The 18,367-nt window shown below is 42.0% G+C and overlaps 1 protein-coding gene across 2 annotated transcripts in view; it reads right to left on the bottom strand.

The window, feature by feature from the left end:
- Nucleotides 1–516: 516 nt before the first annotated feature.
- The window catches only part of LOC114049942 (peptidoglycan recognition protein 3-like), a 23,455-nt gene continuing 5,604 nt past the window's right edge, over nucleotides 517–18,367 (bottom strand). For both annotated transcript variants that reach the window (XM_027871423.1, XM_027871424.1), the window contains 8 exons: nucleotides 17,502–17,621; nucleotides 15,859–16,060; nucleotides 12,148–12,266; nucleotides 10,933–11,085; nucleotides 5,998–6,196; nucleotides 4,433–4,551; nucleotides 2,412–2,590; nucleotides 517–683 (listed from right to left, as the gene is read on the bottom strand). In XM_027871423.1, coding sequence (XP_027727224.1) covers nucleotides 2,412–2,590; nucleotides 4,433–4,551; nucleotides 5,998–6,196; nucleotides 10,933–11,085; nucleotides 12,148–12,266; nucleotides 15,859–16,060; nucleotides 17,502–17,621 — 1,091 coding nt within the window. In that variant the 3' untranslated portion in view covers nucleotides 517–683. The remainder of the gene's footprint in view (nucleotides 684–2,411; nucleotides 2,591–4,432; nucleotides 4,552–5,997; nucleotides 6,197–10,932; nucleotides 11,086–12,147; nucleotides 12,267–15,858; nucleotides 16,061–17,501; nucleotides 17,622–18,367) is intronic.

Raw genomic sequence — 18,367 nt, 5'->3', positions numbered from 1 at the left:
TAAAGTTACTTGCCCAGGGTCATACAGCTAGTAAGTGTCTGAGGCCAAATTTGAACTCAGGAAGATGAGTCTTCCTAACTCCAGGACTGGCACTCTACCCACTGAGACGTTTTATTAGTATCATTTTATTATGTTACAACAGATGGTTTTTTTTTTAATGTCTTATATTGCGATGGAAAATGTTGTCCACATCCAGAGAAAGAACTCTGGAGTCTAAATGTAGATCAAACCATACATTTTCTCTTCTCTTTTTGTTGTTTTTTCTTTCTCTTGGTTTTTCCTTTTTGTTCTGATACTTCTTTCACAACATGACCAATGTGGAAATATGTTTAATATGACTATACATGTATAAATATATATGTTTAATATGACTATACATGACATACATATCAGACTTCTTGCCATCTTGGGGAGGGGGGAAGAGATGGAGGGAGAAAAATAATTTGGATCTCAAAATCTTATAAAAGTGAACATCGAAAACTATCTTTACATATAATTGGAGAAAATAAAATATTATTAAGTGTGGGGAAAAAAAAACAAAAAAAATTGTCATAGTACAAACACACTGTGTGTGTGTCTGTGTGACAAGAGTTTCTCCTCCAAAAGTTCACATTGCTGGGGGCTGGGGGCTCCTTTTACTCCTCCTTCTTCTGTCTTCTCATTTTCCAGAAACTCCCTTTCTTCTAGATCATGAACACAGAAAAGGAGAGTTAGCCAGGGACCCCCGAATAAATACTCTTCATAATACTTGCTCCCCACTGAAATGACGAGTGCCTTTTTTGTTCAGGAGAAGCATGTGCAAAATGTAATGTATTGCTGTATTAAAGCATAAGCAAGACCTTGTATCCTCCCTCATGCTAATTCCCAGCTTTTAACATCAAGTAAGGGGATTGCTAAGGGTCAGGTTTGCCAGCATTAACCAATATGAGATCCTGAGCATCTTCTGTGTACAAAACCCTACCTTGGGCTCTGGGGGAAGATCCAGGAGGAAAAGACATAGTTCCTGCCCTCAAGGAGTCTCCAGTGGGTTGGGTTATCAGGATTGGAAGAAGACATAGCCCCTATGCTTGAGAAGATCCCAGTTTGATGAGAGACGGGGAATATCCCCAGGTTACAGATAGAGACAAAGAAGTAATTGCAGATAATGTGACCAAGCAACTTAACCATCAGAGCGCAGAAAGGACGTGGAGAATTAAGGGAAGTGAAACAGGAGGTGGGAAGCAGTATCAAAGCAGGATTCCTAAAGTGGAAGAGCCTGAACAGAAAGAAGTGAAGAAGATCAGGAAGACATGACTCTTTCTGCTATTGGGGCAAGGGTATGATTCAGTAATTGTCATGTTCATATATATGTGATATATTTATATGTGTAAACACACATACATATATCATATGCTCTCAGGTCTTAAAGCTGTAATATTTCCATTCTGTCCAAGAGGAACATTATGGCACCCACAGTCACTTGGGTTGGAAATTCAAGCCCAAGAAACTCTATGAGTCAAGATGGTGGTGCCATGTTGGAATCAGACCAAATTACCTGCTAACAGGGGTAAGGAAGCTATTCTAGTTATTAGGCACTATGCCTGTTAATCTGTTGCCAAATTAGGGCATTTGAGGGTCATTTATGAGCTGCTCATAAAATTGCCCTCTGCTGTATGATTTCATATGCAGTCCTCTCTTTTCTTCTTTGCACATAAAAGTATTCATGTTTGTTAATGTTTATCAAGTTTATAATTTTTTTAATTGACTTAACAAAAACTAAATAAAATAAGCATTTTCATATGTGAAATAGAAAAAGAGGATTGTACACGATGAGATTCTATTAAGTATATAAATATGTCTTCCTTGACATTTTACCTCTTTTATTTTATTTTTTTCACTTAATAGGATCTTATTTTTTTCCAATTACATGTAAAGATATTTTCCAACATTCACTTTCATAAGATTTTGGGTTCCAAATTTTTTTCTCCCTCCCTCTCTCCCTTCCCACCTCCCCAAGATGGCAAGTAATCTGATATAGGCTGTACCTGTACAATCATATTAAACATATTTCCACATTAGCATGATGAAATTTGAGAATTGCTACTGGTAAAGATCAAATTTTAGAATAAACAGCCATATAATAGAACACCCCTCCCCCCATTTCCTCCAATGGAGTTGGAACTGGATCCCAGATTCAGATTGGAATCTAGGCAGCATCCCCTTTCCTGCCTGGAGTGGCCCATTTTTCCACAAGGATGTCCCAGGGTAGAGAAATAGCTGATGTGGAGGCTGATATGCAGAAGAAAAAGTTGGGAGGCTGGTGTCTGATTTGCCCTCCCCACCTCCATGCCCCAGGCAGAAGATGCTGCCAGACAAATCCCAGGGGCCAAGAAGAAGTAAGAGGTGATGAAGCAGGTTGGTGGTAGACATACTCAGTGTTTGAAGTGGGGCCAGGTCTTGATTTTATCATACAAGGCCTGCCCTGGGGACAGCGTATTGACAACATCACTGTGTCCCACCAGAAGGTAGTCAGGAATCAAGTAGCCTTTGTCCACTGCACACTGGATCAAGTCCTGGGCCACCTTCAGGGCTGCAGCATTGGGAGAAGTTCCTAAAAAACACCACCACTTAGACCATCTAAAATTTGTCATGACCATCAGCTCAGGGGATGTACATTTTCCTCCATGATGGACCAAGGATTCACACGTATGGTTCACACCCAGTAGCCTATGGACACATCTAAGATTTGGGCCCAAGATCTCCTAGCACCAAAGTCCCTCCAATAAATTGACTCATTTAACTCTTTTAGAATCCCTTATTTCATCCAACCTTCTGCAAGAAACCTTTGCTGGTACTCCTTAAACTAGTGCTTTCTCTTTGAGATTAACTCCAATTTATCTTTTCTATATCTTGTTTATGCGTGATTGTTTGCATGTTTTCTCCCCAGTTAAAATGTGAACTCCTTGAGGGCAGGGAATGGTTTTAATTTTCTTTGTATCCCCAGTGCTTAACCTGGTACCTGGCACACAGAGAGTGCTTAATAAGCAACTGCTTGCTCATTGGTTGATGGATTTCTTGTTGACATTGAAAGGGTTATATTATTTCCCATACTGTCCTAGGAGATGCCCTGGGGAGAACCATAATTGAGAATACAAACAGTAATATTTCCATTGGCCTCATGCGTATTAACCTAGGGAGCACACAGCTCAATGGACAGCATGTGGTCTCCGGAGTACGAAGATCTGAGTTCAGATCATACCTCTGATGCTTACCATGTGACCTTGGACAAGGTTACTAATCAGCCTGAGCCTCAGTTTCCTCCCCTGTAAAATAAGAGGTTTGGACCAGAGAGTCTCTGAGGTCCCTTTCATTCTTAAATCTCAGATCGAATAAACCATATAGAGGAAGCGTGTTACTGCAGGCTAATGGCTGCCAAGTACCTAGCCCACCCATTCCCATGCCATCTTTGCACCCTGTTCTGTATCACTTGGCATGTGCTCTGGGAAGTCTGACTCATTTCAATATCAGACAAAACTTATCCAAATAGGGACTGGAAAAACAAAAGTTTCTTTCTAGAAGGACAGGAAAGAGATCTATGGAGTTCCACAATAATAACAATAATAATTAATACACATGTTAGTTTTCAAAGTGCTTTACATAATACTCATTGGTACCTCACAACAACCCTATACCACAGGTACTATTATCCTCATTTTACAAATTGGGAAACTGAGGCTGAGAGAGGTTAAATGACTTGCCCATGGCCACACATCTGATCAGAGACAAGATTTTAACCTAGGTCTTCCAGACTCTATCAGGAGGATAAAACTGTAATCAGAAAGTTTTGTTGTGTTTTTTCTTAATAAACTTTCAAATTTAATCCAAATTATTATTTCAATTATGCCCTGTTTTGGCACCATCTGCAAACTATCTCTCCTCCCCTTACCCCTATTATTTGGCAACCAAGAACTGACAGCATCTGCCAGATTATTCCAAAATTTTACTATGAAACACATGGAGATGTAGAAAGGAAATTGTCTACTCCCGCCCTCCTTCCTTAAAGGAAATAGCGACTCCAACCTCCTCTGAGAATGAAAACAAAAGAGGCATCATAAAAGCTGGATTGAGACGGAATGTGTATCTCCTTGGGGCACAAATGCCTGGTAGAATTCCCTTTTCGGCCAGTCAAGAATCAAACTCCAGTTTTTGGCGTAAGTGCTACCAAAGCGAGCAACAAAGGCAAATTCCAAGTCAATCTATCTCCGGGTTGCATGGGTCTGGTACACAGTGTGGGGTTAATAAATGTCTTCCATTCATTCATTCACTCAGTCATTACAAAGAGACATCTCACTGCCCAATAAATACAGACTTCTGGCATGTCCTGGCTGCACCGCCATCGTTGCCCATCACCAACACCCCAAACCCACCGACTGCACCCAAGCCTCTTCCTTACCAGTGAACAAGCCAATGAAAGCGATTCCCAGACCGATGTCATTGTAGCTGTAAGTGTGAGCGCCCTCGGTGTCCCAGCCCACTCCTTCATACACTCTACCGTCCTCACCTACCAGGAAACTCAAAAAGAGATAGAAAGGATATTGCTATCAGAATAAGGGGAAACGGCATCAAGAAAGCAGAAAGGTTTTCATCCTGGTGAAAGATTGTGTTAACTGAGACTTGACTCAGAATGCAGAATCGTTATCAACTAGGAAAGAGCAGAGAGTGTAGGGGAAGGGAGGGGCTGATGAGAGGAAGGGAAAAGGGCAAGTATCTATTAAAGGGATAAGGATGCCATATTACAGGGGAAAGAGTGTTGTTGTTGTTGTTGTTGTTTTCAGTTGTGTTACACTCTTTGTGAACTCATTTTCTTTGGTAGAGATAATGAAGTGGTTTGTCATTTCCTTCTCTTTTTACAGATGAGGAAATTGAGGCAAATAGGACTAAGTGACTTGCCCAGGGTCATACAACTCATAAGTGTCTGAGGCCAGATTTGAACTCAGGAAGGGGAAAGAGGTCTGGATCTAAAACGAGAGGGCCTGGCCTCAAATCCCAGCTCTACTTACTACCTGTGTAACCTTGGGTAAATTACTTGGCCTCTCTGGGCCTTGGGTTTCATATCTACAAAATATGATAATTGAACTAGATGATCTCTAAGATTTTTTTCAAATTCTAAATCCAATACACATTTGAAAGTGAACATTTTTTTAGTCTAACCAGTGATTTCATTGGGATGCAGGTTAGTGCCTACTTTCTATCTTTTATCTTAGAGAGTTATGGAAGTTAAATAATTTGTCCAGAACCACATAACCGCTATGGTTTACCACACTAGCCAAGTCCAAGGCAGGACTTGAACCCAGGTCCTCCTGACTCAGAAGCCAGTTTTCTATCCAACATGTAAATGCTGCCTCTTGAACACATTCAGCAATAGATTAATGTCCAATTTGAAGAGCTGACTCATGTTCAAGGTGAATTCAAATCAGAAAATCCATCCTAGAGAATGGTCTAGATGGAATGGAACTAAACAAACACTGAGATGGCGTCGAGTTCAAAGTCCTATTATTTTTGTTGTGTTGTTGATCAGTGTCTGACTCTTCATGACCCCATTTGGGGTTTTCTTGGCAAAGATACTGGACTGGTTTGCCATTTCCTTCTGCAGCTCATTTGACAGGTGAGGAAACTGAGGCAAACAGGGTTAAATGACTTGCCCAGGGTCGCATAGCTAGTGTCTGAGGCCAGATTTGAACTCAGATATCCCTGACTCCAGGCCCAGCCCTCCATTCACTCTGTCCACCATCCACCTAGCTGCCTCTAATGTTAACCAATGTAATTAGATGTGCTCCTTCCCCCATTAGACTATAAGCTCCATGAGGGCAGGGATCCTATCTCACCTAAACTTTGCATCTTTTCCAGTATCTACCATGGTGATCTTCCTAATCGTGGTTTGTTGTAGGGATCAATTAATAAGCGGCCCACCTGGCTGTCTATGGAGGAAAATAGAAAAGGGATTTTCATGTGTCTTACTTGTAACCTATGTCACAGAATTTCATCCGGTCAATGTGATAGGACTGGATATTTTGAACCGTTATCTTGCATTCTTCAGTCACATTGCAACTATGGCCTGCAGTGTGGATAATGATGACGTACTTGGCTGGCCCAAGCAGCTTAGCGCAGTAAGTTTCTCGGGCTCCCCAGGAGGAGCGAGGGATGATGTCAGGGCATTCTGAAGAGGGATGAGAAGGAAATCAGGAGAATCAGAAGGCCAATGGTAATGATAATAACAGTTTATATTCCTACTGTACTTTAGGGCTTTCAAAACTCTTTCCTCATAACTATGAGGTCAATGGGGTCATGATCATAATAATAGCAATCATTTATGTAGCATTTTAAGGTTTTCAAAACACACACACACATATACATATATATATATATATATGTATATATATAAAACCTTTCATCCTCACAACAACTCTGAAGTAGTATCATTATTCCCATTTTACAGATGGGGAAACAAACACCAAGAAAAGTTAAGTGACTTGCTGAAGATTACACAGCTATCACCTGAAGTCAGATTTGAACTCAGGTCCATTGGCTCCCTGCCTCTTGCCATGTAGGCTCCTAGCTCATAGACTTAAAACTCGAAGGGAGCTTCAAGGTTGTGAAGTTTTACCCATTCATTTTATAAATGAGGAAACTGAGGCCCCCAAATTTTAAGGGATTTGCTCAGTGTCCCCCAGATAGTAAGCGGGAGAGCCACTGTTCAAAGCTATGTCTTCTAACTCTCATACTTCTGATTTTACAGGTAGGGAAATTGAGTATCAAGCAAGTGAAATGACTTGGTCAAGATCATGTGGTTGACCATTGTCAGGTCAAACCCACAACTTCGGACTCCAAAAAGTCTTCTGAATCTCTCCCACTACACCACCCGATATTCTACCACATAACTGCCATTCAGCAAGATGGGTATAGCCCTCGAATGCCAGGCCACCAGACAGAGTATCTCAGGGATGCCTCTACCAGCCCGGTCCCAAGGTAAAGGCAAAAAATTATTCCTCAGCACATGTCCCATTGCCCTGTGGAGAAGGCCCCTCTGGGTAATCCTGGGGATGCCACAAGCGGTGAGGCACAGATGAAGTGCAGAGCTATCTCAGAGCAAAAGCCCTGGGACAGATGCTAAGGCCAACAGGCAGAGGTACAGACAGAGTCTACCCACAGAAGATGACACACTAGTCTGTGTGGGCAAGGAATCAGAAAAAGATGGCTGCCTCCAGGTCACTAAGCCCTTTAAAAATGAATTGTGGGCTGAGGCAAAGTGAAATGTACTGCGTACAAAGTAAAAGCGATATTGTACAGTGATCAGCTGTGGGTGACTTAGCTATTCACAGTAATACCACGATCCAAGACAACTCTGAAGGACTTAGGATGAAAAATGCTATCCATTTCCAGAGAAAGAACTGATGGTGTCTGAATATAGACTGACGCATGCTTTTTTTTCTTACTTTCTTTATTTTTCTTGAGTTTTTTGTCTGTTTTCTTTTGCAATATGACTGTTAGGGATATGTTTTGCACATCCACACACATAGAACCTATTTCAAATTGCTTGCCTTCTCAAGAGTGGGGTGGGGGGGGCGGAGAGGGAAGAAGGGAAAGAATTTGCAACTCAAAGTTTTAAAAACGAATGTTAAAAATTGTTTTTACATGTAACTGGGGAAAAATAAAATATGAAATTTTTAAAAAAAGATTACATAGAGCCAAGAGTCTCTCATGGAAGATAAGAGAACCAGAGAAAAGCATGGCTACACACCAACCCCAGGCATAAAAAAATGCGTTATTTGATATAAATAAACACAAAATGAAATTTTCATCTAAAAAACAATAATTTGTAGTAATTATAGCTCACACTTATAACACTTTATCCTCATTTTCTATATGAAGAAACTCAGAGAAATTGTGACTTCCTCAGGGGCAGGTAGGTGGTGCAGGGACAGTGAGGTGATGAAGTAGATAGAGCACTGGGCCTGAAGTCAGGAAGACCTGAGTTCAAATTCGACCTCAGACCCTTACTAGCAGTGTGACCCTGGACAAGTCACTTAACCCCTATTTGCCCCAGTTCCTCATCTATAAAACAAGGACACACTAGGCAAGGACGTGGCAAACCACTGCAGTGTATTTGCCAAGAAAACCTCACGAACAAAATCTATGGGGTCACATAAAGTCAGACACAACCGAGAAACTGAACACCAACACGGTAGTTAGAGTAAGTATCTTAGCTTGGAATCAAACTCAAGCCATCGGACTCCAAGACCAGAGCCCTTTCTCCCACACTACACTGAATAAAATACGTGAGTGTGTGTAGTCATACACATCATACATGTATGAATACATGTATGTATGTGAGAGATAAGGCTCTCATAAGAATCAGCCCACCTGTGAATGGACTGAAATACCTGTCCAAGTGCAGAGAAATGCCTGATCAAGGTCTTAAAAATGAATGAAGCTCATTTTAAAAATTAACTTTCATTTGAGTTTTAAAATATTAAGCTAAGAAAACACATGCATAAGCACACACACACACACACATATATATAAATATATATATATGTATATATGTTTTAGTGTGAAAAGTAGGAAGACCTGGGTTCAATCCCTGACTCTGACATATTCTAGCTGCGTGACCCTAAGCTAGCCGTTGTATGAGTTTCAGGTGAGTTGTATATCTTAGTGGGAGAAAGGAAGGAAAGAAAGAAAAACGTAGTCACTAGCCAATAAATAAGTGCCTTCTCCGTGCCAGTCACTGGGCTAAGCACATTTGATCCTCACCACAACCCTGCAAGGTAGGTGCTATTATTATCATTCCCCTTTTAGGAAATCTATTTACAATGAGATATGTTCTCCTATTAGGATAATTGTGGTAAATCAGAACTTAATGCAAATTATGTTTGCTATTTGGTATTAAGAAAATACACTGGAAAATGAATAGATTGGGAAAACCTGAGTTAAGGAAATTGAGACAAACAGAGGTTAAGTGACTTGCCCAGGGTCACACAGCTAGGACCCAGTGCTCTCTATCCCCTGTTTGCACATTGGGAGTTCCCTTCCCAGATGAAATTGCAGTTCTATTTTTTAAAAATGCTATTTAGTACACATAGTTGAGTATTTAAGGTATATACACACAGGCCTGAAGTCAGGAAGACCTAAGTTCAAATCCAGCATCAGACACTTTTTAGCTATGTGACCCTGGGCGAGTTATTTAACCTCTATTCGCCTCAATTTCCTCATCTCTAGAATGTCATGATAATGGCACCTCCCTCGCCAGGTTGTTGTGAGGATCAAATGTGAATAAAATTTTAAAGCATTTTATATAATTCCTGACACATAGAAAGGGCTATAGAAATATTCATCATCATCATTATTCTCTACCTGAAAGACATCCATATTTTTCATCAGGAGAGACTGGAAGGGACAGAACTAGAGGAGGGTCAGTCTTGAAGATTTGCCCATCCTCAGGACCCTGACAGTCTCCATTCAGGCTCTCTTTCTGAAGGAAATCAGCCAGGACACAACAGGAAGGGTCCCTCCAGGCAGGGACAAGTCAGAGGGTCTTTGAAGAGGGACGGATTTGTCAAGGGCAACTAGATTGTGTCTTACCTAAATTCTGTATTTCCCTCAGTGGCTAGTACAGTGTTCTGGCATTTGTTAATTATAAAGAAGGAAAGAAGAAAGAGCTTTTGATTTTTCCTTTGTACGGGAATCTTTCGATGAGGAAATCCTCTGTTAATGCAGATTGACCCTTTCTCGACAATTTATAGATTTAGACATCCTAGAAGTGCAATGACTTGTCCAAGAACACAAAGCTAGTATGTGTCGAAGTCAAGGGGTGAACCTGGACATACCTGATTTAAAGGCTATTTCTCTATTCACAGCAGCTGCCATGTAGCGGTTCTTGAACCCTGGTGGTCCAAGGGGTTTGAACTAAAAGTTCTTTGATGGTGCCCTGAGCAGTAAATAATTGCCTGACTACATTACAAATAGAACCTATTCACAGCAAGGTGGTACATTGGAGTGCCACGTCTGGAACTCAGGAAATCTGAGTTCAAATTCAGCCTCAGACACTTACTAGCTCAGAAACTAACTAGCTATGTGATCTCAGGCAAGTCACTTAATTTTTGTTTGCCTCAGTTTCCTCAACTGTTACATGGGGATGATAATTGCTCCTACCTCCCAGGTTTGTTGTAAAAATCAAAGGAGATCATAATTATAAAGCGCTTAGCACAGTGCCTGATACATAGTAGGCACTATCATTATTATTATTATTATTATTATTATTATGTGTATGTTTGAAGCATTAAATATTTAAATATTTAATATTTAATTAATATTTAAATATTTAATTAATAAATCTAAAAGAATATTGTAAGTAGTGTATTAAATTAGCTTGTTGTTGAAAAAAGGTTTGCAGAACAAAAAACCTTGGGCACCACTGCACTATATCATGTTAATGTTCAGTCACATTGGATCCTTCATGACCCAGTGGACCATAGCACACCAATACCATCTATGAGTTTTTCTTGGCAAAGACCCTGAAGTGGTTTGCCATTTCCTTTTCCAAAGGATTAAGACAAACAGAGGTTAAGTGACTTGACCAGGGTCACACAGCTAATAAATGTCTGAGGTCAAATTTGAACTCAGCTCTTCCTAACTCCAGGCCCAGCACTCCATCCAGTGAGGCACCTAGCTGCCATACAGCCTTTTAATTATGCAGTTACTCAATTAATGTTTATTGAGTTGAACTAAAATGAAATGAAACAAAATGAAATTATATTAAATTTATTATATTGAAAGAGAATGGAGAGGGGAGGTATGCTTTGAGAAATGCAAGGCAAAACCAACAGATACCAATTAAAATTTTGTTTTAAAATAAAAAAAACAGAAATGGAATGGACTAAGTCAAAGGCTTACCTTTTTTGGACACCCTGTTCTTCTGGGAGGCCAGACAGGACTCACTCTGAACAAATAGTGGTTGGATGTACCTGGATGAGAGGTAACCTCTGTAGACAGCAAAGGAGGTCAAATTCTCAGCCGCAGCCAAGGCAGCAGCACTGGGAGAACTTCCTGATAAGAGATCATAAGCCAGAACATTCATCTCTTAGCTTAACTCAAATACCAACCCCCCTCGCCCACCTCCACCCTGGGCAGAGCTCTCTATGCCTTTCTTTCCAAAACCCCATCTAGGAATCGCTATGAAGAGCTACAGCATCCCCTGTTCTTGTCATCCATCAGTGCTGAGGACAAAAGGAGAGCCTAGACGGAGCAGAAATGGATGGAATTCATTAGAAAAGGGTCCATAGGGGAGGAAGAAGTGAAGCAAGGGAGGGAAGAGGCTAGATAGAGAGGAAATGGGAAGAGCACCACTGACATGTGTGAAGATTCAGATGCAGGAAAGGGGAAGGCACGAGACGGGATGGGCAGCAGGTCTCCTGAGCAGGCTCAAAGCCAGAGCTGAGGAGTCTCAGAGGCGGTCTGAGAGAGTGGGAGTAGAAAATAGCCGAATGAGATGGCAGAAAGAACAGTGGGCTTGAAATGGGCACCAAAAGTCCTGGGTTCGAATGATGGCCTTGCCATTTACTAGCTATGTGACGTTATACAAGTCACTTCACATTTCAAAACAATGGCTTCTTTATCTGTAAAATGAGAGAGAGGAGGGTGGGGGGAGAGAAAGAGAGAGAGAGAGAGAGAGAGAAAGAGAGAGAGAGAGAGAGAGATACCTATTGAGATTTGATTCCTAGCTGATGCCTGTAACATTTTCAAAACAAACCATTTGTTTTAGAAAGAAAAAAAAAGAAAAACATTTAGGGAGTATGCAGATTCCTAACACCATGATAAAAATGGTCACTGAGAATTTATTGAAGTTTTAATATTTCTGAAATAAATAGAATAAAATATATGGTCCACTTTGTCTCTCCCTGGGCAAAAATAAAGGAAAGACATATCAACTAGCTAGGTAATTCTGAATTGAACCCCCCCCAAAAAAAGAAAAAAACCCTGAATTAATCAGGTTGTAGGGTTTATATTTCCCAGATCTACGGTGGGATATCTCTGTTCCCTTTCCTTGTAAATGATCCCTGGAGGAGCTCAGAAGTCGCTCAGTTAGGACCTAGTTGGGTTGGCCATTACCTGCTATGCTCCCCACAAAAGCAAACCCCAGTGACTTGTCATTGTAGCCAACAGTGTGAGTGCCTTGGATGGTCCAGCCCACGCCTTCATACACATTGCCATCATCACCAATCAGGAAACTGTTGGGATGTAAGGAAATCCAATGTTTAAAGGCCAACAGTACAACCCAGCTATGAGGACGAACCCCAGCTCCCCAACCCACAAAACGTCCTGGAGGACAGCATCTATGCCTGGAGCACTGTGTTCCTTTCCAAGTGCCATGTTATGAAAGGTACAATGGTCAATTTCTCCACTACAGTCTTATTCTGATTCTTAATAATAATGACAATGATAGTTAGTATTTATAGAGTGATTTAAGGTTTGCATAGCACTTTATAATATTATTTCATCCTCACAATAACCCTGTAAGACAAGTGCTATTATCATTCTCATTTTATAGATGAGGGAATGCGAGGTACAGAAAAGTTAAGTGATTTGACCAATAATTGTCACGCAGCCAATACCTGTTTGAGGGTGGATTTGAACTCAGGTCTTCCTGACTCCAGGTCTAGCTCTCTATCTATTGAACTATCTCACTGCCTCTACATGAATTTATACTGGACCTGGGAAGCACAGTTGTGTGACTTCCTCTAGCAACATTCTGCAAAAAATCATTATGAGCAAAGAAAGCAAGATAATATGGGTAACTGAAGGTTGCAGTGTGTGCAGACATGAGTGTTGGTAGAACAAGGCAGTAAGAAAAAGATAGAGGACAGTATTCAAATGAATAACAGGGTCAAGACAGTAGAGTAGAGAAAGCGAGACCAGCATAAGTAGGATGCACGGGTAGAAGAGAGAGGAGTGTAGCAGCGCCTAGAGGCTACGGGAGAGACTCAGGAGTAGGGAGTCAGAAGGATAAATGATACAATGCCAAAAGACGTACGTGGATCTAAGGTCATAGGGTAGATCCAAATTCTCCATGCTATGGCTAACTCAATAAAATCGAGGTGCAGGGATGTCTTTCAAAGTTGAATTCAGTTTAGAAGGCAGTGAGATATAAACAAGAAAATTCTGTCTTGTTTAAAAGTATCCTATTGGTAATGAGAGCGTACCAATATCGGTTTGCTGCATACCTAATAACAGTGCAACTAAATGGATAAAGGAAGAGTTAACTAATTTAGAAAAGGAATTGGATAGAAAATCAATAGTGGTAGATTTAAGCATCGGCCACTAGGTGGCGCCATAGCACACAGACGCCTGGCCTAGACTCAGACTTGTCTGAGTTCAAATATGATCTCAGACACTAGTTGCGTAACCCTAGGCAAGTCATTTGCCTCAGTTTCCTCATCGGTAAAGTGAGCTGGAAAAGGAAATGGCAAACCACTCCAGTATCTTTGCCAAGAAAACCTAAAAATGGGGTCACAAAGGGTCAGACGCAACCGAACAAAAGATTTAACAGAATATAATAACAATATAATAACAACAAAAAAAGGTGGCAGAGTACAATGAAAGAGAATTGGCTCTAGAGAAAGAGGACCTGAGTTCAAATCAAGTCAGAAGGCATGCATACTGTTTGTATGATCTTGAGCAAGTAATTTAGCTTCTTCCATGGGCCTCAGTTTCCTCATCTGTAAAATGAAGAAAATGTTCTTGCTTCTCATCTCCTGGCTTCCTTGGATTCCTTTAAGTCTCGGCTCAAATCCCACGCTCTGCAAGGTACTTTTCCCAGTCCTTCCTACACTACTGATTCACATTGATCCTATGTTCAGTCATTTCAGATGTGTCTGACTCTTCATGGAGCCCATTTGGGGTCTTCCTGGCAATGATACTCGAGCAGTTTGCCATTTCCTTCTCCAGCTCATTTGATGGAGGAGGAAACTAAGGCAAACAGGGTTAAGTGATTTGCCCAGGGTCATACAGCTAGTGAGTGTCTGAGGTTGGATTCAAACCCAAGAAGATGAATCAGCCGGACTCCAGGCCTGGTGTTCTGTGCACTATGGTGCCACCTTGTGGCCCGTGCTTAAATCTACCACTGCCTCAGGGCCAGGTGCTATCCACTGTGCCACCCAGCTGGCCCCTGTAGTCTATTAACAACTCCTCATGTCTTTTGCAGACAAATATCTATCTAGTCATGGCTTTCCCATCCAGTAAGCTCTTTGAGGGGATTATTTCATTTCTTTCCTTTGCATGCATATTTAGCACAGTGACTGGTACAGTGTTTAATAAATGCTTGTTCAGTTTAATTGAATTAAAGCCTTTGCTTGTGAAGTTGATTTGGTGAACCCGTAGGACCCTAGGACCTTCTCATCCCGGCCTACCTTTCCTGCCTCCAGTCCTCTTCTTCCATTGGGAGTTCTCTCTGGCATCTCCCTTTTGGAGAGGAGCCCAGGCCAGCCAGCCCTCAGTCCCCTCCTCTCACCCCATCCCTTTTCTGCTCTCTTTTTTGTATTGTCTTCCTTTGTTAGAATGTAATCTCCTTGAGGGCAGGGACCATCTTTCTTTTTCCTTGTATTTGTATCCCCCAGCACATGGCACAGTGCCTAGCACATGGTTAGGGCTTAAAAAATGTTTGTTGCCTGCCCTTGTGTAAGACCACCATTTTTTCTTATTAAATTCCTTCTCTAGGTCATGCTTGCCAAAAAGCAGTAAATAGAACATTGACCCAGGAGTCAGGATGTCCTGTGTTCAAATCCAGCCTCAGATACTTCCTAGTTGCATGATCCTTGAAAAGTCACTAAGTTCTATCTGCCTCAGCCTCCTCAACTGTAACAATGGGTGTAGGATGATTTTAGAGGGGAACTTTCTCCTCTTCTCTGCAACTTATTTTCCTAGCAAGTTACCTGGGACCTTGAGAGGTTAAGTGATTTGCCCAGGATCACACCGCCAGTGTGTGGCATGATTGGAACCCAGGTCTTCCTGACTGAGAGGCAACTCTCTGTCCATTATTACCACACTGTCTTTCACATGTATATGCACAATATTATTATTTTTCAATGGACTAAATTTCCACCCTCTAATAAATAGCTTGTCCACAGCGGTGAAAATAGGTGCTATTTTGTAAGTGGTCCAACCCAACCTAGTGCTATGAATAGACACAAGCCTTCCATAAAAGAACCCTGAAAATAATGATGATGATGATGACAGTGATGATAGAAATAACAACTAACATTTGCATGATGCTTTTAGGTTTATAAAGTGACTTTTGCATGTTATCTCATCTGATTCTCTCAACAATATGAGATAGGTGTTGTTACTATCCCTATTTTACAGATGAGTAAACTGAGGTTGAGTGACTAAGTGAGGTGCTCAGGGAGACCTGGGTTCAAATCCTGACTGGCACACAAGCAGCACACTATTATTCTCTGAGCTACCTAGCTGACTAAATAAGGACAACCATGAAATGAAGAGGGACAGCTAGGTGGCGCCATAGTGCACAGAGAGCTGGGCCCCAAAGTCAGGAAGACTCACCTTTGTGAATTCAAATCTGGCCTCAGACACTTACTAACTGTGTGACCCTGGGTAAGTCACTTCACCATGTTTGCCTCAGTTTCCTCATCTGCAAAATGAGCTGGAGAAGGAAATAGCAAATCACTCCAGTGTTTGTACCAAGAAAACCCCAAATGGGGTCGTGAAGAGTCAGAAACACCTCAACAACAACAATGGAATAAAGAACCCAGACCACCTGAGTGAGGCCTCGTTGGCCAGCCTGGAGGCCACTGCCCCGTGTCTTACTTGTAAGCCACATCACACCAGCCGTTCGTTTTGACATGAAGCTCTTGCAGGCCCTTCACCTTCTGCTGGCAGGTGCTCTTCTCATGGCACTCCTGCCCAGGAATATGGTGGATGATGAGGTATGGGATAGGACTCCTCAGCTGGATGCTGCAGCCAGAAGGCCCTGCTCCCCATTCTGGTCGAGGGATCATCCGGAAGGAGCCTCAAGGGAAAAACACTCAGAGACTTCACTTTATGTTTTCACCTCAGTGTTTCTCGATAGACCCTTCTCTCCTGGGCATCCTGTCTGGGCTGGTGCTCTGAAATCAGGGGTTCCTGGGGCAGCCAGATGACACAGTGGATAGAGCACTGGCCCTGGAGTCAGGAGGACTTGAGATCAAATCCAGCCTTAGACATTTACTAGCTGTGTGACCGTGGGCAAGTCACTTAACCCTGATTGCCTCCAAAAGAAAAGAAATCAAGGGTTCCTCTCTGCCTCTAATGTTTAATAGATGCACAGAAATAAGGCCCTCTCCCATATCATTTCCTCCTTCCCTCTTCATTATCTTGTCTTTATTTCTCATGAATGCCACCCATCACCCCCACCCCAGCATAGACTTTCTACCTCCAGCAGCAAAACCTGTGAGCTGTAATCTGCTCTGCTGCCTGTGAGTGTTCCTCGTCTGGATAGGCCTCCTCCTGTGCCCCTGAGCCCTGTCTACCCTCTTCTTCCCAGACCTGTCTCATTTCCTCCTCCTCCATTTAACCTTCTCTAATGAGCTGGCCTCCCCAGCCAAACCCCAGCCCCTCCACCTTTCCAGGCTCTTCTCCTTCACAATAGCATGAGCATTGTGTTTTAAAGCAGGAAGGGAGGGACCTTAAAGTTCAATTCATACAACTCTCATTTTACAGATGAGGAAACTGAGGTCCTAAAAGGAGAAATCACTCATCCAAGGTAACACATATAGTAGCATATGTAGTAAGTGTGAGGCAGGATTCAAACCCAGGTCCTCTGATTCCATGGCCAGAGCTCTTTCTACTATCTGTGGTAGTTTGGTACATCAAAGCCCACAGGTGACCCCAAGTCACACTTGTATTCATCTTCTCCTTCTTGTGCACTAATTTTGTGCATGTTTTTCTGTTTGCTCTTGTCTTTCTGTCTCTCTGCATCCCAAACGTGTACTCTAATTGTCCATCAACCAGCAGCTCTCTGAGGATTATGTTTATGTCTCTTTTATCAATCCAGGAGCAACCTGAGGGCAAGGACTTCAAATGTCCTTTGTCAGCCTGGTAGCCTCAGGGCAGTGGCTGCTGTCTTCCCCCCTCTAACTCAAGACTCCATGAGGGTAAAAGTTGTGTCTCCCCACCCCTCATCAGACTGAAGACTCCCTAAGCCCAATCTGCTTTCTCTAGACCTTCTCCTCTTCCCATCACCAGTACCAGTGCCCAACATCATCAAGACCATTGGTAGACTAACACCTCTTTGGGGCTCTTCCCCACTTCCCCATCCCCAACCTCCAACACAGCTAGTAAAGACTTCAACCTCTCCCAACCTCTCCCAGATCCATGTTGTTGAGTGGCGCCCCTCTACCTCACCCTCCCTGAACCAGCAGAAACATTCAAGACCAACTGAATCAACCCAACCAGGCAAGAAGGTCACTCACCTCCATAAGGCATCTTGACCTTTTTAATGAGCAAAGTGATATTGTTGATCAAGTTTTGGAAATCGTTTGCTGTGGAGTCTGTCTTGCTTTCATTTGAAATGAGGAGGTTGGGAATGTCATCTGCAAGAGAATATGCCTTCTCATCATTGGACCCTAAGTGTTTCTTAAACATAGTGCATTTGTTTATTTTAATTTTCCCTTTTATTATTATGAACTTGAAAAACAATGACAAATAAGAATATTTCCCCACACAAGAAGAGAAAAAGAAGACTGCTTACAACAGAATGAATCTCCTTCATGCACAATTTGTTTGGGTTTTTTTTAAAAGTATTCCATTTTAAAGAAATTCAATTTTAATTCAAATTCACTTAGTAATTCTAACACTGACCTGCTGTCTGTGGCCCCTTTTGAACCTCAAGAGGAAGTTCTTAAAGGCATATACATCCTCCTACTGGTTAATGCCTCAGGCACTGGCCACCACCCAATCTCTTCCCCCATGTTTCAAACTGCTCTCCCTCCTCCTCCTACCTAGCCTCCTCTAAGTCCCAGCTAAAAGCCCACTTTCTACAAGAAGTTTTTTTCTAACCCCTCTCAATTCCAGAGAGGGCCTTTCCTCTCTTGTTAACTCCCTGTTTATCCTATATATAGCTTGTTTGTACATGTTTATTTGCTTACTGTCTCTCCCATTAGATTGTGAGCTCCTTGAGGGCAGGGACTGTCTTTTGCCCCTTTCTGTATCTCCAACTCTCAGCACCAGGCCAGACACATCTTCTATCTCTTGTTTGGTCGTGAATTCTTCCCTTCCCCATATATCTGACAGGTAAACTATTCCTTGCTCTCCCAGTTTGCTTATAGTATCAGCTTTT

The sequence above is a fragment of the Vombatus ursinus genome, unplaced genomic scaffold (assembly GCF_900497805.2).
Source record: "Vombatus ursinus unplaced genomic scaffold, bare-nosed wombat genome assembly UNPS02014798.1, whole genome shotgun sequence".
In the NCBI taxonomy this organism is placed as follows: Eukaryota; Metazoa; Chordata; class Mammalia; order Diprotodontia; family Vombatidae; genus Vombatus; species Vombatus ursinus.
Note: the sequence above shows the minus strand (reverse complement) of the source record. Positions and strands in the feature narration are given on the sequence as shown.